Below are 24,565 nucleotides of genomic sequence, written 5' to 3'. Positions count from 1 at the left end.
AGACTTTGCTATAGTAGAGATGAGAAAATCTCTTGCTAAATGAAAGAAGATAGGAGAATTTAAGTAGTGTGGAACAGAAGGGTGTAGAGTAGTTCAGCTGGATGGGATCTACAAAGATCTTTGATTATAACGATTATAAGTGCCTGAACACTTGAGGGCTAACCAAATGTTAAAGCATGTTGTTGAGGCCACTGTCTAAATGCCTCTTGAACTCGTGACAGGCATGGAGCAACCACCTCACTAGGAAGCCTGTTCCAGTGTTTGACCACCCTTACGGTGAAGAAATTTTTCCGAATATCCAGTCTGAGCATCCCTTGGTGCAGCTTTGTGCCATTCCTGGACATCCTCTCGTTGGTTACCAGTGAAGAAGAGACTGGCACCTCTCTGCAGTTCCCCTCAGGAAGTTGTAGACAGCAATGAGGTCGCCTCTGAACCTCCTTTTTTCCAGAATAGCCAAACCCAGTGTTCTTAGTCTGTCCTCACAAGACATGCCTTCCCGCCCTTTTACCAGCCTTGTTGCCATCCTCTGGGCGCATTGAAGTTTGAACATACTCACCTGCTTTTAGTTCAATATGTATGTGCATGCTAAGAAATGGCACCCCCTGTAGTTAGGATCCTATTTCCCATCTTTCTGCCATTAACCTTTTTGTCTCATTTTGAGAGAAAATGCAAGGAGACACGATACATAGAATATTGGGCTGGACTAACATTGCACAGCTGTCTTGTTCATTTTTCAAATTTCTTAGTTAAAGAATTTTAAAATAACAAAATAGCTTTTCTTTCCTCCTCTGAGCAGAAGGCATCCGTTATTAAGCTCTTCTGAAACTGAACTCAGAAATCTTCCTTCTTACTAGTGTAGATGTTTGTGTGCTATTGTATGCTTAGAGTTAACACAAAAGTTAACGTGGCCATAAAAATTGTTGTTATAAGAACATGTATTCAAAGCCTTAGAATAATCCATATAGTTAGAATTTTCTTGTAAAACAGTACATAAAGGTTCTTCCCTATTAATGAGATTTATTTTTTTTCTCTAAGGCAGAAAGGGTACCCTTTCTTCAAAAGTATGCATGATCACTGATACAGAAGAATCTTCAGGAGTCTTATAAACTAGCTTTAGTTGTCTCGTATACCAGTCTAAGCATATCTTTATCTACTGATGGTCCATTTTGCCTTTTTACTGTGTGAAAAACTTTACAACTTGCCATTATTCCTTGCTGCTTCACCGAATCCTTTAAGCTAGTTCTGAGTTCTTTAATTGACTTTTATTAAAGTTAATTAGGTTTTCAAGAATTTAACGTTCACAGTGCTATGTATCTGTTGGATGCTATAAAAAAATGAAACGCCTTCCTAAATCCTTGCTTTTTTAAAACGGCGTCTGCAACTGAATGTCATTTTCGTTTTGGCGCTGTATTTGACATTGCAGTTTATCTTCCTGAGTCTCGCTGAATTTTAATTAGGTCTGAGAATATCATTAACTGTGTTTAAATATAAACTTGTGCCATAGGTTCATTTCAGTACTCTAAATGCTTTTATTGCAAATTCACTTTGCAGTATATAACTCTTGGTTGTTTTTCCTTTTAAGGTAACAGCGCAGATCTAAGATTAGTGAAGACTTACATTGAGCTAGGGCTGCCTGGAGGGAGAATAGATTTTCTTATGTCCGAAAGGAATCAGGTATTTACTAACAAAAGATTTTTTGTAAAGCAATAAACACTGTATGTTTTCAGACATGTTTATTTAATAGTACTATTCTATGCAGTTTAACACATTCTATATGTTTTTATTGTATTCCAGCAGAACCTGTGAACTGTTCTGTGGCTTGCATTAAAGTAGTTACAAAGCCTAGTATGACACTGAAGGAAAATATGTAAGGAGAAGTATTTGTTGTTGCCATTTTGTTGTGTATACTGATATCTCCTAAATTCTCAGTATTATCAGTTAGGATTGTTTATAAAATACCTTTTTATATTAATGGTAAAAGCACTAATAGTAGAAACTTCTGTGGCAAGAAGGGAGATGTGTTATTTTGCAGGATGTAATCTTTTGTCAGCGAATTGCAAGATCTGCATCATGACACTGAATCCATATCAAATTACCTTGGTCTTCATCTTTTGTGAACTTTATTATTTTCAGATGAAGTAAACTTCGAAAAGCACAGAAGACTAATTTTTACATGTTCGTTTTTTTGTGTTACATATTGTATTAGACATACTTCAGGGAAGTATTAGAACAGAGTCTCTTCAGCGGCTCAGAGGAGAGGTTCACTTAGTGCAGTGGTGTGTTTCTGAAGATAGCTGCTCGGATGCTTTGAGAACAGGCTGGGCAGGCACTGAGCCATGCTTTCTCTTCTATAGCACTATAGTTTTTGGCAGTCAGCAGTTCTGAAACTTTGGGATTTGTGAATTCTGTTGAGACCAGTGAGCCTAATAGCTACTGATGGACATCTCTGCTTAATGTTGGCTGATTTGTTTTTGAATGATTTTACTTACCGTTTACACAGCATACAGATTAATTCCATGGTTCATATACATGAATAATTCAGTTGCAAACAAAGAAATTTAAACCAATCCTACATCTTGTTTTGGGGGAAAAAAAGTGTCAGTAATTATTCCCCATTTTCTGCTTCAGTTAATCAAGTATTTCCTAAACAAGTATAATTTCTCCCTCCTAAGGAGGCAACTGAAGAGGCCTACTTCATTTAGTATTTCTCAGGAACACCTGTGGAACAGTTCCTGGATGATATCCTTCTCTGCCCATTTTCAAACTTCTTGTCATTTAAAATAGGTTGGTCAGAACTTGACAGGGCATTGAAGATGTTTGTGCACTATGAAATTATAAAATGGTATATTGATATTTTCTGTTCTTTCCTGACTTTTCTATTGTGAATTATTTTATAGAACACAGATATACAAATTATTGATTACATGTGTATTTAGGGCTGTTTTTCCCTGTGTAATATTATTTTGCATTTCTTTCCATTTTATCACCCAGTCATACAGTACTATAAGATTCTTCTGAAATTCTGGTCATTTCTAGATTTGATTATCCTGGATATTTGGTTTCGTTTACAAACTCTGATGTCTTGTTATTCTCCTTCTTCCCTTTTTCAGGTCATTTATCAATATGTTGAACAGTACAGATTATAGCGTAGATCCTTTGAACTTGTGTTGAAAAGTTTTAGGCAAGCTTTGCCTACCTCTTTTCAAATTTCTTACCGTTAATCATTGTAGAGAATCAGCTATGAATTGGGAATAAGGCTTTAAAGTTTTTTGTTTGTTTGTTTTGAATAAACAACACTTATGTAGACTCTGCTGTTGCAGTAATTGTCTCATTTTTATTTCATGGGCAGTGTGATTTAGTTTTGAATATGTAGTTGGGTCTTCAGTTTCACTAAAGATAAGATTATATGTAGAGGAAGGCATGGAAGTAAGGCTGGTTGTGTCATGTTGTTAAGATTTGTTTTGGTGTGTTAGAAGAAAGTAGTCTAACAATAAAATGTATATTACTTTATTTCATGTTACAAGAAAAAAAAAAACTTGAAAAAATGAGAATACCTAGCTGTAGTGTTTGTATTCAAAGTTAATATAAATGCTTTTATTTGTGTGTTGTTAATCGAAACACTGGGAATAAGAGTTCAGACTGAATGCAGAATGTATATTACTGCATTAGAAAACACAGTTGTTATTTTTTATTTCTTTTATTTTACAGAATGATACCTTTGCTGATTTTGATTCCATGACAGATCGCCTTTTAGATGAAATTATACAGTATATACAAATTTATAATCTAACCCTTTCAAAAATCAGGTAATATCTGTTCTATACTATTTATAGAAATAAACTTAACAGTAGAGCCCTTTGTTGTTCTGAACTGTGATGCTCAGAAGCAGGCCGCAAGAGAGAAGGGAAAGAGAAATTCATGAAGGGGGAGGAATAGGGAAAAGGAGGACGGAAGAGAGAGGGAATTCCCAGCTGAAATAAAACTGAACAGTATTGTGAGTTCACTGAGTCCTGTTGGTGGTTGTAGGGCAGAGTGAGTTACTCATTACATTTCCGGAACTGCTGTCCTGTGCCTCCTCAGAGATCCTGTGTGGTAGTGGTCTGTGGTAAAACTGATAATATTTTGAGAAAGTAGAAGGAAACCACAGCAGCGCTATTTCTAGATCAAGTTGTCTTTCTTCTGGTTTTAGTCTCTTCACCAAGTATGACACGGCAGTTTGTCATTCCTACAGGAAAGTTCAGTGTGACATGTGACATTAAAGGGAAGCTGCATGAGAAGAATACTTCATTATTTTGATTTTCTGATTGTTTCATCTGCTAAAAAGCATGTTTTGCATCGTAATACAGAGGGCTCATCCCAGTGCTCTTCCTCACTTTTTTTAGTTATTTTCAGGGTATACCTGTTCTGTTTATTTTTTCACAGTAGGGTGCACCGTTTGGGAAGACTTTCTTACTGACACAGCTGGAGTTAGCTCAGTTAGATGACAGGAGCAAATAATGTCCGACTTCACCCATTTGCTTAGACATCCTCAAATTATCCCTCTGTAGTGGGTTTTGACTCACTGGTCGCTGTTGTGTATCCTACAAGTTTCTGCATACTCATGTATTTGATAGGCCTTGTTCAGCTAGGGAAAACTTCTAACATGTTTAAATGTCATCTCACTTCTTAAACAAATGTTAATATTTTGAGATTTGACATGGTTAATTTTGTCTGATTTGGTGATTTTTTTTTAAAAAAAAAAAGCATTGTGCGATTGTGTCTGTTACGCAGAGTGCGTGTGAGCACCCTCGGCATCGGAGGCTTCTGTACCCACCAGCACACACTGATATTTTCTCTTTCCTGTGGTCAGAAGGCAGTGATGGATGTATCCACCCAGTTCCTTCTCATTGTTCATATCTGAGAATTGAAGTCTCTTCTGGTTTGCTGCATATTTTCTCATAAAACTTTGGATTTGTAAATATTTTTTCAGCTTCATTTATTGCCTGACACTTGAACAAAAAAGAAATTGCCATTTTTATTTTAGCTTCCTTTTCAAGATTTACAGTCGTGTTTTGGCTTCACAAAGCAGAAGTCTCCATCTATCAACTCTCTCTTTTCTTAAGAGAAAGTTATGTCTATCAGCAAATCCTGCAGCTGTTTCCTGGTAGCTGCGTGAGAAATCTTTCAGAAAGATGTGCTTATGTGCAAGTCCTTGAAGGGATAACCCAGAAAGCCCAGGAAAGTACTCTTGAGAAAACCTCTGTTGAAGTAGCCACTGCGTTCCTAACTCATTTTGGCTGTCCCACTGTGAAGGAAGTGGGCTTTGTCTAGCTAGCCATGCTCTCCTGAATGGTGCTAGTTTCTCTAAAATCTTCTGAGTACTGAAGGTAATCTTCTCTGTACAAGTGGTACTCAATAGCCGAGTCAAATTAGAAATCAGCCTCCAGACCTGTAACGATGCCATAAGGCAAAGAGGACTGGGCAGTGCCCTGTCTTAGGAAAGCCTGCTCTTCTACATCCAAAATCTTGCTATAGGCAAAATGGAGCACACCTTATACACAGAGGTGGGTAGTATCTGTTCTGGAAGGGGTTCCTCAGGGCAGTGGTCACAGCATGGAGCCTGCCAGAGTTCAAGAAGCATTTGGACAGCGCACTCAGACACATGGTCTGATTTTTGGGTGGTCCTTTGGGGACCAAGGAGTTGGACTCGACGATCCTTGTGTGTCCCTTCCAACTCAGGATATTACGTTAGGCTCTCCTTCCAGCAGCTGTCAGAGTCCTGAGGTTGGTGGTTTCTCTCTTCCTTCAGCAGAACAGAGACAGAAGTCTTACAGTCAGACATCAGCATTTGGGGCTTCACTGGCAGAAGAATGATGTTCTTGGTGGCATTTTCTACCCCCTTGGCCTTGGGTCTGCCTGGATTTATTTTCTCGTATTTTTGGTCTGCCCACATGATCTTTCTTTTCATCGTTACCCAGTTACTCCGTTTTTCTGTTCTCGGTTGTCCCTAACGCCATTTTTATTTCCTGACTTACGAGACTGTGCTTCTGCAGTGGCCATTAATTGGCTGTTGGGGACCTCAGGCATATGACAGCTGTGTTTGCACTCTTCCATGCTGTGTTTTATGCTGGTGATACACCTTTCAATCCATACGGAACATCTATACGTTATTACTAGAAACTACAGAGAAACTAAACCAACTTTAGACCTGACTTGTTCCTTGACTGCTAGACAGTTGTTGTCCCAGCTAAAACAAACTAAAATCACCTCAGGCCAAGACAAGTCATGAGAAGTTCTGAGATTCTGTACTGGCCAGTCAAAGCAAAGCTTCGTGCTTTCAAAGTCATATTTAGCGTGCTACAATTTTGTACTGAGATAATAAGAGGCTCTCCATGTACCATCAGAACCCTGAGCCATACTGTATTGTCAGCTTAATGAACCAACATGTTTGGTACTGCCAGAGCTGATACCTGTTACCGTACCCATACACCCACCAGCAAGTGCATTGGTTTGCTTTGAACAAAATCTGTGTTCTTAGAACAACGTGGCTAGGAAGAGTGAACTGGAATCTTCATTGAAACCAACAGCAATTTATTTCTTAAAAAAAGAAAGGGATAAAGAATCGCAGAATACTTTTTGGTTTAACGGACCACTGAAGGCCATCTGGGCCAGCTACCCACTCATATGAGTGCCACCTTAAAAGTTAGATCAGGTTTTGATCTACTTTAAAAAAGTTCCAACTTCGAAATTGCTCAGTTATAGCCATTCAAGTTTTGAATATCTGTAAGGATGGAAGCCTTTCCAGGTCATGGTATAACTAGGAAATGAACGACACGCTTTTGCAGCATAGTTTCAGAAACCATCTTCCTCATGTATGGTCCTATATATGTTTCTGATCACCTGTATTGGACTTTGGCCTCAATGGATTTTTCAACTTTTCATCCTCTTTTAAGTAACTTTGGCTCACCCCTGACCCCCACCCCAAAAAAGGAAATTTTTCATGCTCTGCACGCATGAAAACATCTGTTCTCTAGTCAGACTGTGGACTCTGTCTAGCCCAGTCAGCAGTGTCTCATGGTGACCAGAGGTAAATGTTTAGGGAAAGAGTATAAACAAAGGACGTACAATAGGGTATATGTACCCTATTATTCATGTACCTCTTGGCACTTTAGATAGAGTTCCTGAGCTTGATATTGTTTCAGCAATTTCTTTTGTTTCTTTTTGATTATGGCTTTTGATGGATATCTTTTTCTTCCATAATTTTTTATACTTGGACATGATCTTTCATGTATTAACACAGAAAAACAAGGTTTTACTGTGTGTAATTTCCCAGTATGATCTGAATTTGGAAACCTGGGGCATAAAGCAAATACAAATACTACATTATAATTCTGTTCCTTTAGTGTGTTGTGTTAGTGATCCCTTGTATTCAAAAGACAGTAATATTGCCACCTGCTGTTCAGAAATGCATTGTTTTTTCAGAGCATCCCACAGTTGTGGGTATCTGAAACAATGAGTAGCATGAGTTATGTTTTTGTCTTGCATTTTTCAAAGCCTTTCTTCTCACACTTGACTTGAGAAAATTCCTGAACCTTTCTCTCTTAGAAAATCCTATTAAAGGTTTATTGCATGTTCACCTAAACACCTGGGTTTGCACCCAGTACATTACAGTAATTTTTGTTGTTTTTCAAGATCTTTACAAATTAAGAAACATTTAGTCCTTGAAATATGTTCACATAGCTAATTGCAAGCATGGTTTTTGTTTTGTTTTGTTTTGTTTTGTTTGTTTTTTTGTTTGTTTTTCTTTTCAAATGGGTCTTCCATGTTTCTGAAGTTTTGGTTCAGGTATGCCCATACTTGAGGATGATAGGATTGACTGATGGATCACTATTTTTCGGTTTAAAAATTGTGGTGCAGACCATCTGCAGGATGAACTTACTCGAGCACACCCCTGTTGAGCTTTTAATGTGACTGTGACAACACAGAGGATACATATTTTTTGATTCAAAGTTAGGTAAACATAGCAGGCTGTGGCAAAGAATTTCCGATACTGCAGTAATTTTGAAAATCTAATAGTAAAAGTGACCAGAAAAAATATGCACATATTGTTAAATTGTGTTTTGGTAACAAACAAGGAGCCTATTCCATCACCCAGAAATGTACGGTTATGTCAGAGTTTAGGAGTGGCTCTGCAATTCTGTGGCCTAATGTTTGATTTTTTTCATTTAGCTTTACGTTGGAATTTTCAGAGCTAATAGTTCTTGCATGGGAAGAAATTGAATGGTCAAGTAATTTGTTAGCAGTGGATTTTATGTAGATATTGGTAGCTTTGTTGCAGCTATTTTTGTCAAAGAATGCAGTGATACAAAGCATATTGGAAGGGTGATATTACAGATATAATGTGGCAGTTAGGTGATTCAGCTACCGTAGTTCTAGCATAGATTTCCCATATATTTTTGGATGGTGGCTTGTTCTCTCCAAGTCATGAAATTACTTCTGTAAAACAGGAAGACAACTTTTTCCTTTTAATTTTGTCTGTCTTGCCTGTACCATATCCTCCTTAACTTGGTGCCTAAGTTAGTGTGGTCCTTACCTCAGCAGGGATCTGTAAGCATGACTGCATAATAACTAGAAATGCTTTATTTTGTAGTGTCCTTGCTAAAGAAATGCTTTGTACAGATTTGTAGGTGTGACTACAGGCAACTCAGATTAAGTAATAATTATAGCCACATTAAGTTAAAGAGTCCTATCAATCTTTCCTCTAGCTTGATTAACCAGGCAAACAACTAAATGTAATATTCTCCTGGTAGACAGATAACTTCATTTGCCTAGCTCAAGCTGATTATCACTTTTTTTGGTCAAACTGTTAAGCAGATTTGAGATGTTGCTTCTACTTTAAAATATTCAGATTTGGTTCAGTAATGGTTTTCCCCCTTATAGGAGTACACTTTTGGAATCCGTCTCCAGCAGGTTGATTCAGTAACTCTCATGCATTTATCATACCGATTGTCATCACATGTTGAAGATTTATATAGTCCTGTACATCTCAAAATATTTTCTGAATAGTTGGTGCTAAGGGAAATAGACCCAGCAATAATCTTGATTTTGGGTGGGAGGTGTTGGTCAAAGGATAGTTTGTTTTCACAGTTTTTCAAAAACAATGTTTAAAATAATTTTGAAGGAGCTCAGAACATTTTCCTAAGGAACTTGTGTGGCTTGGGATGTATGGAAAAGCTGTGTTTCTATTATTTCCTAAAATACAGGCTTTTGAATGGAAACTTTCATTTTTTTTTCCTATGCTCCTTCAGCATTTTATGATACCAGTTTTATTTCTTGCTGTCTAAAAGAAAAAAATAAGAAGCTTGCCATCAAATTCTGTTTTTCTTTTTAAACAGCTTTATTGGACATTCACTGGGTAATTTAATAATCCGTTCAGTGCTCACAAGACCTCGATTTAAATATTACCTCAACAAACTTCACACCTTCCTGTCTCTGTCTGGACCACATCTTGGTACCCTCTACAACAGCAGTGCTCTTGTTAATACAGGTATAGTATTATTATTGGTAGTATAAGTTTAGGGAAGGTTTTGTCCTTGAAACTCATCTAGCAGTTATATGTAGTGTGCAGGGTTATAAAAGTAAAGTATCGATAGAAGGATGTGCAGAAGATGGTTGACAGGAGTTTTGATTCATTATGTTTGATTCAGACTTTTTTGTTACACCTTAAAGAAACTCCAGTTTTAATGTATTGAATTCAATTTATTATAAACTGAATTTTAGTATACTTAATCTGCAGAGTAAGTAGGTAATATACAGTAAAACAGTTCTGAACCATTAGTACTGTATTTTCTCTCAAAAATATGTTGCAACCTTTTCTTATATTAACAAAAGAGAAAAGGCTGGATGCCCATGAGTTATCCAGTATGTTCCTGCAGATGCGTGTCTCATCAATGTCTGTTTTTCTGAAGACTAAATATAGCTCTAGGAGAACTTGTAGAAAATGCTTTTCAAGTAAATTCTAGAAAATATTTTCAAGTAGCATACAAATTTAAAATAAATAAAGGATGAAAATTTGTTTCTGAGTTTACCACCTGCCTTGGAGGGTGCAGAAGTGAACGGAGTAACCCTTATTTCCAGTAAATACAAAAATGCTCATTAAACTGTTAAGCGTACACGCTCAATCATGAAGAAAATTACTTCATTTGGTGCCAGCTTATTTATTGATTGTCCAATTGCTTCATACAAAACCAAAAAAAAAAAAAAAAAAGAGGAAAAACCTTTAACTCATATCAGATGGGCTTAAAAAAAGTTAACAGGAATTGATGGCTAATGGCAGTTATGATGGTACTTTATGGAAGCAGACTCTAAGATTTTAGAAAATATCAAGAAAGACCTTCAGTAAATTGTTATTAAAAAAAAAAAAACTATTTCCCTGAGGGTTGAATCAGCACGTAAAGAAATTCTTGAGGCTATAAGGACTTGGTTGTGTGCTTTTCTTCTGCTTTGCAAGGGATGTAAGTTTTTCTGAAAAAACAGCCAGTTGACTTGCTCATTGACCAATAAAGAGGGTACAAAATCATAGAATAAGTATTAGTATGGTTTTCCTCCCAGAAAATTCTGCTTCCTTTGTTATATTCTTCTTCCTGGTTATATATGATGATTTCAGTGCTGCTTTAAAGCTTATTTCTCAGATTTCTAAAAATATGCTTGTTGTTTAGTGATATGTATTTCAACATCAAAATGTTCTAATATTCTATAAATTACTAAAATAGTTTGTACATTGTCTTATGTCTAACAGTGATATATTTTCACTTTTTGTAAGTATACTTATTTTTGTAGGAGGGCATGTACATTAGTTGAAATAATGGTCTTCATGCTTTATTACACATATTGACAAGAAAAAAGGAATAAAAATTTAAAATGCCTAAGTGTGACAGCGCTGACATGAAAAATAGAACAGTCACACCTGAGAGGCTAAATGTGTGTATGTTACATACTTTACATTAATTTTCATATTTTATTTTGGATCTATACTCATACTATACCTTACACTGCAGGACTGTGGTTTATGCAGAAGTGGAAGAAGTCTGGCTCTTTGTTGCAGCTGACGTGTCGAGACCATTCAGATCCACGACAAACATTCTTATACAAGCTTAGTAAAAAAGCAGGTAACCTTTGTTAATATTGGGTGTCTTCTAAAGACCAAAGTGCATAAATGTGAACAGGAAACCTAGAAAAAAAAGGTTTCCAGCAAGCTCTTGTTTCAGTTTCTTTAAGTTACTTTGGTTTTAGTTCCATATTCTTCAAGTAAGTAAACAGTAAACTGTTTTTTTTTTTTTCTAGAGATGGACCATTACATTTAGACTTTCCTTCCGAACTAATGAGTCTAAGTTTTGAGTGCAGCCAGTACACTGTATATGTCAGCTTCCTCTTCAGCCTCTGAAGCTAGTTATTGCAGTGTGATGAGTCAAGTACCTTCACACTTCATAAAGTTTATTGAGGGTTCATTTGACAGGTGTTTTGAAATGTCTGTCAGCCAAGCAATGGTGGAGCCAAAGGTGCTCATGATGTTTTGTGGAAAATTTGGGCACTTTTCTCTGTCAAAATGTTTGTAGTAGCTTGTTACAGCTGAAATTTGGTTGCGAGCTTTGGGCAGCAAGAGACTGACATCCTTGTTCCTGTGATGTTTGATGTATTAAAACTTACAGGACTTGGAAGAAGCAGAACGGAGTAAGAATAGAAATGATAGGTATGTCGTAAACAAATCCCTCCTGTCTAAATCATGCAGCTCTTCCTTCGTACAACTTAAATCCATCTGTCAGTAGTTGCTGAATGAATAGTCACCCAGAGCTTATTCTACTCAAGTTCCTTAAGTTCTCTACCTCAGTTTTCCTTCGCTGTAAAAATCTTTTGGTAGGATTTTCTTTAAAGCAACCAGTGAAAAGTGAAAAAGGTTTTCTTACCAGTTGTTACAGTGCCTGCTATTCATGTATTGTAATTCATCCTGTGATAGGACTGAATGATAATTATCCAGTTCTGAGATAAAAAGTGAACTTATGAAGAACACATGGTTCGTACTAAAGCACTAGGTGCTTATTGTCATTAGTTGTGGTCTGATTTTTGTTTGTTTGTTTTAAAAATAGCTGGTGCAAAATTGAGTTTGTACTGTTTTCTGGCAAATAACATCGATGAAAACCATACCTATGTTGTGTTATGCCTGATAAATATAAACTATATGCTGGAAGAGTGATTCGTCCAAGTGACCAAACTTTGTGTTATGAAGTTGTTGTTGTCATTACTTGTTATTAGCATCTTTAAGCTAAAAGGAAATACATCCACCTAAACATAGATATCAGTGATTTAGAATGTGTTCATTGGATTGTTTGTGTACAAGTACGTCTACATAAGAGTTTTGTTTGCAGAATTTCCTCAGATCTAGTATACAGTTAACTCATTTAGAAAGTGAAGTCCGGGAGCATATACATTTTATTTTCAATTAAATCGTCAAGGCAGAATGACAGACAGGGTATTTTAACAATCCTCTTTATATCTTTCTGATGTATAAATAGGAATTGATTCTTAAATTGTAAGTGCTTTTTGAAATGATTGATTCAATAAACTATAGCAACTGACAAGTGATGATGATAGTGATGAACTAAGTATCTGCTTTTCTGTAGCATTTTATGAGGCGTGTCTGTGAGCTACTTTCGCTTCTCTGCATTTAATGGAGTGTTATACTTGTAGAATATTTTTAAAGTCCAATACAACTCATTTATTGCCCGGTTACTAAGTGTCTTTGTCAAAGCAGAAAGAACATTAAAAAGTTAACTTGTTGTTGAAGCAACCTTAGAAGGACCACTTTTATGTTATCTTCAAGAATTCTGAAAACAAAATAATTTTGGGGGACATGTAATAAGTTACCCTATGAAAAGAAATCTTTATTTTGAAGAATAATAGGGTGCAGCAGGAAGAAATGGAGACTTAAATATGTTGCAATTTCTGATGGGGTTATTATTTTAAAAAAAAAAATATTTTCTTTCTCACCATGACCATTCAAAAAGTTATTAAGTTAAGACTATTTTATTTCTTACAGTTACCATCATTGGTACTTGCTGATAAGGTGCAAAATCTAAACTTACCTGCTCATTAAAAAAAAAAAAAAAAAGTAGTAGGATAATTCAAAATTAAGAGAGTTCAAGTTTATAATAATTCCTGAATTTTAAGTTACTTAAAGTACTGATCACTTCATGTTGGCAGTTGAGGCCAACTTATATTGGCTTTAACTGGTGGAAAATTGAGATTTCTGCTGTTGTTTCTTCGTAATGATATTTCTAAGAATTATCTTCTTTAACAACAATCTCCTTAAAATTTGCTTGCCATGTCTTCAGCAGCCACAATCTGTCTGGTAACTTCTGGGGTCTTGGAAATGATTGTTAGCTTCATACTGCAACAAGAAATTACAGCAGGTTGCCAGCTATGATGACACGCAAGCTGTTCAATACAAGAACAATTGTAGCAGCACAGATGAAAAAACACACGAAAATTACTGTGTTCTGTGGAAACAGAATTTCATGTTGCAGTATTAATTATTCAACAAAAAATAAGACTGGAGTTATTTGAAGTTAACTTGATTTTTGGACAGAAAAATAAAAAATATGTAGTATTATTTTCTAATTGCTTAGCTTTTAGACATTAGTATGGTCTGTCTGCTTAGTGGGGAAGAAGACTTCTTGTAACTAAACACCTAATATTTGCCATAAAACTTACAAAATGGTTGTAATACAGACCTGTCCTGAAAAGGATAACCGGTAAGTAGTGAATTATTTAGTAGTATTTTTATTAGTAGTATTATTATTATTTAGTAGTATTATTTGAAACCAGTGCGTGGATGCATTGCTTAGCACAGCACCATGTTGTGATTCAGCAGCAAGTTCGGGAATTTACACAGCCTCTGATTTCTGCTTCCATTTAACCTACCACTAATCTTCCACTTACTATGAGAATTGGGCATGCTCAAATCTACAAGTAATACTGTACCTTCATTTTTTTTTTCTAACAAAAAATGGAAGAATTAGCTAGTATATGAAATTCTTAAGTGTTTATTGGCATATCACCAAAAAAATCAGAAGTTGTTTTTTTTTTTTTCTTTTAACAGATTGAGGAAGGGTATGGGTTTGATCAGGGTTTCAAATACATTATTTTTTCAATTGGAACACATTGTAGTTTTGGTCTGAGGAAGTGGAAAAGCAGTAGCTCAGGTAAAACTGAAGGTGCTCGGCTGGTTTTGACGTTCTGATTGTCTAAGAACAGTGTTAGGGAAGCGTAGCATTTGGCTTTAGTTTGGTTTCAGACAAATCTTTTGTGTGAGAATACCTTGTTTAGAACTCCAGCACATTGTTCAGTACGGGTATTAAAAGCAGAGTCCAGTTCCATCAGCTGGTCTTTGCTGACAGAAACTTGAGCTTCTCAGTCAGCTCAGACACCAGGAATGAAGACCCTGGAGATAGATCCCAAGTTGATACAAATTTTTATAGGTCATTTGGAATTAAGGACTTCCCAAATAGAGTGACTCCAGAACTTCAGACAGAACTAGTTCTCTTACAGAGAATGTGTATGTGAGAAGCGTGCCCTGCTCAGACTTGCTTGCAGAAGGAAAACCTCAAAATAGTGTTTGCTCACGGGAAGGAGCCTGCAACGAACTTTGGAGCTGTGAGGTTTTTTTTCCTCAGCTTTATTTATGTATTCTTTTAAGTCCTGTTAGTCAGTCGTAGACTATGCCTGCATCAGCACTTTAGTTTGGCTGAGGAATGCATTGGGGAGCAAATCTTTTCATCATCCCTGTTTGCTTCAGAGCACAGTGAGTGAGCATCAACAGCCAATGCATGTTCCAGCCACGGGACCAGACAGAGCTGGTCCAAAGTAAACTCTCCTGAAATGGGCATTACGATGGATGAGGGATTCCTCGTACCATCAGGATTGCTGTACGGTTCTGTTCCTTTTTATCCCACAGAGCTCACAAATGTGAGCACACAGCTGTGGTCTCTTTTAGGGTATTTTTGTACTTACGTAGGTAGGCTTCGATTCATGTGTCTTAGCACTTCCACAGGTCTTGGTTAGCAGAATTCTGATCTGCTTGTTTATTACATTATCTCCCCCCTTTAAAAATACATGTTTTCCTAGTCTCCGAAAGGAGGAAAGGAAAGTTGTTTGGGTTTCAGTGTATGTCCACGTTAACAACAGAAAAGCCATGAATAAGCATGGCTGACGTTTTCTGCTTTGAGATGTCTATTATGGAGAGTGAATTTTTAGGCCATGATTCCAGCTTTGTGTGTGATGTACTAACCTCACAAAATAGTGCAGAAGACTACCTGCAGGAGAGAGAGCTGCCTTTCACAGCGGGTTTCTGACGTCTTTATTTTCAGACTGCATTTTTGGCAAAGCTTCCAGATCCCTTTTTCCAGACAGGTTTGTAAATTGATAGAATTATAGGAAATGTTTGCAGTACAGTACCTTGACAAAACGGAGAAGTTTCATTCAAGTCAAAGCAGCCAGATAGGAGGCGAGCTACTGATCTAACATCAAAGCTGGCCCTGTTTTGAGCAAGTAGGTAGGATCAGATGATATCTAAAGTTCTCTTAAAACCTAAATTATTCTATTCTAGGATTCTGTGATTAGTATATTCCTAAACAAAATGGGAGCTTATTACCAAAATCAGATTGCTGTATTTTTTTGAAGCTTATCCTAAGTGATTTTGATTTCCTTATGCTCAAGAACTCTGTGGTATCCACAGTGTATATTGTCCATTGCAAATAATTCAAGCCTCGTTTTGAGTTAAAGGGGGGTAGGCAGGATTTTGTCATCCCTTTTGTCATGAAGTGTCAGAGGAAATCACGAGCCCATTCTACCAGTGGCATCGTCTTCCATTCACTACTTGCACGTTGACTTCAGCTAGAGGGCAGACTTAGCGTTAGATTTACAGGCTCCCTGATTCTGGTGCTAGAATTTATATAAGAAAACTATTTCTCTCTGACTGTAGACAGTTTTGGATTGCCAGGTCTCTATACCTACTGCTCCAGACAGATTTTTCCACCTGACAAATTATTTCGGAAAAAAAAAAAACATGAATTTTTAGATATTCATTAATAATGACTAATGCCATTATCATTCACTGATGCACTGACATGAATGGAAAGATGGTTAAATGATAGAAAATGCACTCTCTGTGTATGCTTAAATTAACTTTGACTGAAAATGAAGTTCCATTAGGTGATGAGAATCATCGTAAAAATTTGAAAGCCTAAAAGAGGTTTGTTACTACAGAAAAGAACATTCTGTTGTATGGAGCAAAACTTATTATTTCAAGAGTGATCTTTCACTTGGATTGTGTATTTTTCTCCAGGCCGTCTCAAACCCTGTTGAAAAATTTAGTCAGTGCTTTCTAGTTAATGAAAACATCAGTGTTTTTATAGTACTCCGCAAAAATGTGATCTGTTTTGCAGATGAGGTGATGTGATGAGTTCAAATATATTTTGTTCTGATAGAATTCAGTTTTAATCTTCTAGTATTTTGCCTAACTACAGCAATCTAAAAATGTTGGCCTAATGAGATTTTTGGGGTTAGGTTGCCAATTCAGTAGCTGAAAATTTTGCTGAACAAGTGAGATTGGTTTAATGATTACTTAGAATAATTTTATGTTTGGGCTGTGTTTTTTTGTTCGTTTGTTTTGTTTTGTTTTTAATACTTCTGGTGTGTGTGATAGATCTTGTATTATGTCTGGTGAGTTGTTTTTTATTATTATTTTTGTTTCTTTCTAGAGGGAAAATTAAGATAAGGATCACAGGAATTAACAGAGCTTTATTCTTGTTTTCAATCTATTCTAAAATTTCCAATTTAAAGGCAGGATATATTTGAAGTCTAGGAAGTAAGTGAAAGAACAACAAGGAAAGATGACTGGTGTCCAGTTTTCACATCTACATAAAAGAAAGATAGTGATAAATTTCTTCTTTGTCCACAAGTATGCTTAAGATAGGCACAGTTTAGCACTGCACACTTCCATGTTAGAGATCATTCCAAGCCCATGCCCTGAGTAGTTTCACAGTCTGCTCTCAGTCTGGAGAGCAGAAAAGATGCTGTTGAACATCGTGCAGTTTTTTCTCCTTGACAAATGGTTTGAGTTGTCTCATGTTGTAGACATCCAAGGGGTTGTTGCCAGGCTCTGTATGTTTTATATACACTATTTGACTCCTTTCATTCTGGGAGTGCACATCTGTATTCAACCGTGTCAGAAAAAACAATTCCAAAGCATAAGACTTCGACATTTTTCTTCAAAATAAGCACAAAGACCCATCCAAAAAAAACATCACCACCAGCAAAAAAAAAAAAAAAAAAAACAACATGAAGAATGGTTAAAGAATAAAATTCATGCTTATGAAATATCCTGTATGCCTTTTTTGTTCATACTGAAGAATTCCCTTAAACACTTAAGGAAAGATTCCTTATATTTGTCATACCTGAAGTAAAGGGAAGTCCATTATATTATTTTTATGAGATATAAGTTTTTATTTTTATGTAGACCATAAAAAATGAGTCACTGTGACCAAAAGGGGGATGCCTAATTTATTAAATTGTGATGTCCTAAGCTATTTTTGTTTTAATTCTGTTTTTGTTTGTATGTGAGGCTGAAAAGAGACTATTTAAATGTTGATTGATGTAGACTGCTATTCCTCTAAAGATTCCACAGGACTTTTCTTCCTTCCTCAGGTTGATTCTAGGCAACCCACTTCTTTGTACGTTTTATATGAATTAATGCATATTTCTCTAGGGAAAGCTCATATCGAAAATACTTAATACGAGATAGGTAGATTCCCGAGGAATTTATAAAACGATTACAGATTAGCCTGCAGAGAATTCCTGTCTTTGATTCATTCCAAATGCATTGTTTTCAACTTAGTACTAGGTTTTTGAACTGGTATCTGTATCTTTGTGTAAGATTGCTACAGTCATTTTTCATCAGATGTCAAATAAAAGATTCCAGTGATTTAGCTGATCTGCTGAGACAGTATTGTTTTTGCAGTGGTCACAGGCAAAACAAATACACAAAAAAACACAAACCAAACAAAACTAAAAAAAATCTCAAAACCACAACAGCCAAAACAAACAGAAAAACAGGATTTCATATTTGAAGAGCACAGGATTTAGTTTGGATGGATTTTCTGTATATTTTTATAGATATGCAGAATTTTTATTTATCAATTTATTTGAAATCTGGGCAGGTCCAGTTACTTTCTCACATATTGAGGTTGTTCAGCATTGGTTTTGTAACTGACTTGGTTTGGACATGTAGCCTTCATCATACAGAGTCTATAAAACACTGGAAACTTAGGAAACAAGCTGGTAAAAGGGAAGGATTTTTTGTTGGATGGGCTGCACACCTGGCTGTACCGCATAGATGTTTATGCTGGGCATTAATCCTGGCCAGGCTACGCTGTCGACTGGGGCATCAGTGAAGAAGACAAGGCACCATTCAACTCTAGGCTTCGTTAAGCAATGCAGAGCCTTTACTCCCTTCTGTCAGCCAGAAATTGAGCGCTCGATTCCTACATCTCCTCCAGTCTAAGAAGCCAGAGAAGGTTTTAAAACCTTCTGATTTTGGTTTAAATTTTTTGGATTTAAAACCATACTGATTTTGGTTAAATGGGAAACATCGCACTTGAGTCACGCCTGTATGTGTGTATTAAAATATGTACAGAGAAAAAGGCCAGTACTCAAAATTTAATTACTCTGTAGCTGTCTTTTGTAACTAATTCTTTCTGCCTTTTCATGCAAGGTCTTATAATAAATCAGTGCCAAACTTCAGCTGTAAAATGTTTAATTAGTCTGTAGTAATTGTCAAGTGATTCATTATATTATATACTTTTTTCTCTTTTCTTGTAGGTCTTCATTACTTCAAAAACATTGTATTAGTAGGATCTCTGCAAGATCGTTATGTTCCTTATCACTCCGCTCGCATTGAGATGTGTAAAACAGCTTTAAAGGATAAACAATCAGGTAATAAATGGAAAAAGACCACTCAGATTAAAGCTTATAGGTTTTGGATTCATCCCATTTAATTTTGAGTGCTTCAGGCACCTCAGCTACGTCTTTAGACACCCTGGGCTTACTCTGTAGTAGTGGAGAAAATCTACATGAGAATAGAATTGCTTTCTTAATATGTCCTGCAAAAGATGAGACTGAATACATTTCTAGCTTATAAACTTCATTGAAAGTTAGGTGGGACAAACACAGCCCCGGATGTGTTACTCCATGAACAGGGAGGACAAATAGCTTTCATTTTTTGAAGATGTCCAGTTGTAGCTTCTAGCACGTGGGCTTTATTTAGTTGAGGCTTAGTACTAGCAGTGAATGAAAATGCAATTTTACAATTTTGAGAGATCGTGGAATCACAGAATGGTTTGGGCTGGAAGTGACCTTAAAGACCATTTAATTCCACCCCCCTGCCATGGGCAGGGACACCTCCCACCAGACCAGGTTGCCCAAAGCCCCATCCAGCCTGGCCTTAAACACCTCGAGGGATGGGGATGGCAACCTATGCCAGTGCCTCGCCACCCTCCAAGTAAAGAATTTCCTCCTTACCTAAACCTACCCTCTTTTAGTTTGAAGCCATTACCCCTTGTCCTATCACGACCCCTTGCCCAGACAGAGTCCCTCCGCAACTTTCCGGTAGGCCCCCTTTAGGTACTGGAAGGCCTCTATAAGGTCTGCCTGGAGCCTTCTCTTCTCCAGGCTGAACAACCCCAACTCCCTCAGCCTGTCTTCGTAGGAGAGGTGCTCCAGCCCCTTGATCATCTCTGTGGCCCTCCTCTGGACTTGATTGAATACTTCCATACCCTTCCTGAGCTGGGGGCCTCAGATGGTTGGTTGTTGTATTTACCGTTGAGATATCCTAGCACACTCACATTCTAACATTATATATTGGCAAGTAAATACCTTTTACGTAGCCTGTATAATACATTAATACTGATAAGCACATTCTCACTATAAATGTACCAAGAAAAAAATGCGAAGTAAACAAAATTATTTTTCCCAGGTATCTGAGGAAATTAAACTGTATTCAGTCTTAACAGACAAGCAGCGTAACACATGCTGTTAGCGCTCTGGAATGCATTAGTTTTCAGTTCAAGGTCAGAGAACTGTGTTTGTTCCTGGTGATTCACGCAGTGCAATTTTTATTTTCCTCTGCAGGACCAATTTATGCTGAAATGATCCAGAACCTGCTTCTGCCAGTTCTTCAGAATAAGGAATGTAATTTGGTTCGTTATAATGTAATTAACGCGTTGCCCAATACGGCAGATTCGCTCATAGGGAGAGCTGCACACATTGCTGTTCTTGATTCAGAAATATTTTTAGAAAAATTCTTCCTTGTTGCTGCCCTAAAATATTTTCAGTAGAGAAAAGCATTGTAAGAGACTTGGTTATTACCTCATTAACAGATGAATCAAATAATGTGTGGTATTAAAGTATAGCTGCAGCTGTATTTTAAGAGATATTTATACTTTTTATATGGAAGATAATTTATATCATCCACACTTAGGGCTTTTTAACATCAACTTTACTTTCTAGGTAATGTGGCTGTGCAATATTTTTTTTATTTTATTCTTTTTACTTTTCTATTACTTTTTCTTAATTTGGGGTACCTGATTATTTGGAGATTAAAGCACAGTGTGTACTTTCAGTTTGTTTATTATGGGCTCTTATACTACAGAAGTCAATGTTACTTGGCTCATTTTGCAAGAGGGTTTAGATGCCAAAATTAATTGGATTTAAAAATTCTGATACGGTATTACACATTCAGTCGTCGTATTTTAGCACTGCAAGAAGTTTTAACTGGAAACACAACGAGCTGCTAAAATACTGGGTATTTGAAAAATGACTACATCCCTGAGTCTCGCAAAGACCGTTAGTGAGTTGTCTGTTCAGATATCACTACATCGTAACAGTTTTCTACAAAGTCATTATCATCATTATTAAATACGTTATGCCTGTGGGAATATATTTTCTACTGATCTCAAAAACATGTTAGTTTACATATTCCATTTTATTACTGGAACTTTAGTTTTCAGAAGCAAATGGCAACTAAGGATTTTTGAATGTTTAATGAAAGCTGCCTTCAAATAATTGGGGTTTTGCAAACTGTATTAAAATTGCTCCTTACTCTGTCAGTTCTTCAGATGAACGTGGACAGTTTTACATGGACTTCCTTGTATGTACATAAAATAAGTAAATGTTATAAATTTCTGCAATACTTTTATGAATTTAATCAATTTTTAAATATTGTTAAAATGTTTTATTGACTACAAAGTATTGTAAATAGAAACCAATACATCTTCAACTGGGACAATATTGTAAACTTTACCTGTTTAGTGATACAGATAAAATGTTTTTGATATACAGGAATGTTAAAGGTCTATTGACTTTCTACTGGTGCTGAATAGCATTACGTTTGGTTTCTCCTTCCTTCCCTTTTCTCTGTTTCAAACAATAATTCACTAAAGGTGGGGGGAAAAAGGGGTTACATTGTGCATTCACTAATTGTAATGAACATTTTTTTGAAAAATATAAATTTGTTGTATAATGCATGTTTATTTTTAGCTTTGTGTTATTGCATCTGGTGTTAATAAAATGAACAAATGGCTCTAATGGAAGCAATTAAAGAAACTGAAATCTTCTGCGAATTACCAAAATTCTGAGGAGGCATTTTTGCATTTAATTAATAATTTTGTATTATTTGAAATGAATATAGCAATAAGAGTTTATAATGACGTGGTTTTGCATTTGATATGGTTTGTTAATACAGTCTTTGTAATCCGTTTTCTTCTCTGTGGTTTCCAAGTTTCAGCTGAGCACCTGCAACTTGGCAATGTGTCCACTTAAGAGGCTTTTATTAGAGTTGGGTTAGGCAAGTGCTTATGACACAAAGATACCTTAAATACATTCCCCCTCTAACAATGTCTAGCTTTATTAATGATTCTTATATTATGACGGTGCTTCTGTTTTAAATATTTAAATTGTGTTCTGACATCTCGACTGTCTTTTGTTTAAGTGTATTTCAGTAGCTTAATTTTTAATATCAGTTTAGGGAGGTAGATCTACAAAATATTCCTTGATTCACCATGATGAAGTTAAAATACTGTGAGCACGGAACTATTTAGACATTTCTGTCACTATTGAGAAATGTTTTTGTTGGATCTCTCTGGAAATCCAAAAGTGTACGTCATGCATTTGTGATTAGCAAAGCAGAAATATTCTGCACTGTAGCCACTTTTTTTCTTGACTTCTTTTTTAATACTTGAGCCCATTCATTTAAGCAGTCTTGAATCTGGTTTGTTCTTTAAGGGAAATGGATGGTATAGAAAATCATATGATATTTGCACGTAAATTCTTCATGGAAAAGGGCAAATGAAGAGAATTTCTTCTTCTCTCCCCTAATGTGTATTGCCCAGTGCAGTCTGTTTGTTTGTAGTCTGGGAGCCCTCTCACTACTGTAGCCTTCGTGGGGGCTGTTTGACATCTTGAAGAACCAAAGGAATGGCCACTACTTCTTTTTTGTAAGACAGCACTGAGTGGCATGATGACCCCAGTGTGTCCTTGAAGTGCATTTATTAACTGTATGGTATGCTTGCAGTTGCTGTCTGAACGACACATGCACTCATCCATGTTTTGGATAACTCTGTGCGTGTTACACAGCATACTCCCCCTACTCCTGCGTATTCCTACTGTCTATTTACTAGACAGAGTATAGATTCATATGCATAATTAATTCAGTGTTGTGATCCAAAGCAGCCATAAAGTGCTCCATCTCTCCCCTCTTCTGTTTTGAATCAGCTTCATCTTCCTGTGGTGACAGCAACCTCTCCTCCATGCAGGTATTGTACAACCAGGATTAGGCTGCATCAGACGCTGCTTACAGAATGGGAGTTAAATATTAGGGTCTTTTCACTCCTTTAGGGAGCTGCCAGTCTCTCAATCCCTGAAGGCAGTATGTTGTTCCTGTTATTCACAAAGCTCCCTGTGATATTATTAGGACAACATTGTGTAAAATGACTGTATCTGAAATTTTGCTTGTGTGTAGTGTATATAAATTAATTCCTTGGTTTGTGTTTGAATCTTCCATCCAAATTAAACGTTCTGATCCTGCGGATCTGGATACTGATTGGGGGAAAAAAAGTCATTGTGGAAGTCACCAGGCTTTGCAGCAGAGCCCAGAATTTCCATGTTGGTGGAAAATTTATTCTGTAGCCACAAAACACTCTTCATTCCAAGTTAATCTTACCAGCACAGCCCCAACCAGGTATGTTGTTCTGACAGCTAAGGTTTCTTGACTTGATCAGAAAGGAAATGCTCAGAGGGAGCCTTAGGAATGGGCACATCTGTTGGTGGCATGTGACAGTGGTGGATGTGGTGCTTTCCTGACAGCACTCATGGAAAGCTTATGTTCTGGCTTATCTGAATTGACCTGCTGGCAGAGTATATGTTAGCTCCAAGTCTTCTATTCCCTGCTTTTTAGAACAGCAAAATAAATAATACAATATTGTTTGACTCCTCTTTGCAAGGCAAGCTGGAGAGTAAGGGAGAAATGATCAGTTAATGGGGGGAGGGAAACAACAACAACAACAAACGTTTCTTTTAATCACGACATGGCAAATTCCTGTGGCACGTGCTAAATTTGTACTTACCTATGTTCAGATTCACAACCTTCTCAACCACAGGATCTAGAAATACACAACTGAGGAGTAAAATGTGCATTTTGCATTTTTACAGGAATACAACAAATAAAGCATAGAAAATAATGCTTTGAAGACCTCAGCTTATTTTTTGGTGGAAGAATAGTTCCTAACTACTCCTACATTGCTATTTTATCCTTAACATTTGGGAATGCATGTCAGCATGATTTTCATGGAATTGCTTTAAGCTCTCAATCAACAGAGCTTACTGCTACTTGGTACCTACAGACAGCTTGGTATGAGTATTTTTAAGGTAAGGATTTCATGATAGCAAGCGCATACATGATTCGTTGTTGAACTTGTCATAGACCCGTGGGCTTTTTCCTTGCTGCTTTTGGTCAGAAGAGCATTTTTCCTGCACGAACCACCAGTATTACATTTTTTTTTTCTTCTAGTCTAGAAGCTCAGCATCTTGCTGTTAGAATAAAGTAAAGCGTTTCCCATTATTTTCAGTCTCTAATGTCCAATTAACCATGTTACAAGAAGCTTATTGAGAAAATGTCACACAGAAGGCAGTCAGTTAAATTTAATCACTTTCAGCGTGTAGGCATTGCCAGTTGTAGCGCAATAAACCCAGCGGAGCATGGCTGTTAATTTACTTTCTTAAACTGTTCAAACACAAAATGCTATTTTAGACTCCATGAATGGCTGAGTGAGTGAGTTATCTTCTGTGGCTTTGTATCTGTCGACAGAGTTTTGAATTCTCTTTTATGGAGGAGCAAAGTTAGCTGGAGACGGTTGGAGTGCGACAAAAATGTTAGTATGCTCAAAAGAAATCGATTGGAGCTAAATAACTGGAACTCCAC

At 36.6% G+C, this 24,565-nt stretch overlaps 1 protein-coding gene across 8 annotated transcripts in view; it reads left to right on the top strand.

Moving 5' to 3' along the window:
- The window catches only part of FAM135A (family with sequence similarity 135 member A), an 84,486-nt gene extending 61,314 nt beyond the window's left edge, over window positions 1-23,172 (top strand). For 7 of the 8 annotated variants that reach the window (XM_048077388.2, XM_048077385.2, XM_048077382.2 and 4 more), the window contains 6 exons: window positions 1,583-1,674; window positions 3,709-3,806; window positions 9,375-9,526; window positions 11,037-11,147; window positions 18,913-19,026; window positions 20,221-23,172. In XM_048077388.2, coding sequence (XP_047933345.2) covers window positions 1,583-1,674; window positions 3,709-3,806; window positions 9,375-9,526; window positions 11,037-11,147; window positions 18,913-19,026; window positions 20,221-20,426 — 773 coding nt within the window. In that variant the 3' untranslated portion in view covers window positions 20,427-23,172. Of the gene's footprint in view, window positions 1-1,582; window positions 1,675-3,708; window positions 3,807-9,374; window positions 9,527-11,036; window positions 11,148-18,912; window positions 19,027-20,220 lie in introns of those variants that run through there. The other variant, XR_010830516.1, reaches the window with a different exon arrangement.
- Window positions 23,173-24,565: the final 1,393 nt, after the last annotated feature.

This window comes from Anser cygnoides, chromosome 3 (assembly GCF_040182565.1).
Source record: "Anser cygnoides isolate HZ-2024a breed goose chromosome 3, Taihu_goose_T2T_genome, whole genome shotgun sequence".
Lineage (NCBI taxonomy): Eukaryota > Metazoa > Chordata > Aves > Anseriformes > Anatidae > Anser > Anser cygnoides.
This window is presented reverse-complemented; position numbering and strand designations above follow the sequence as displayed.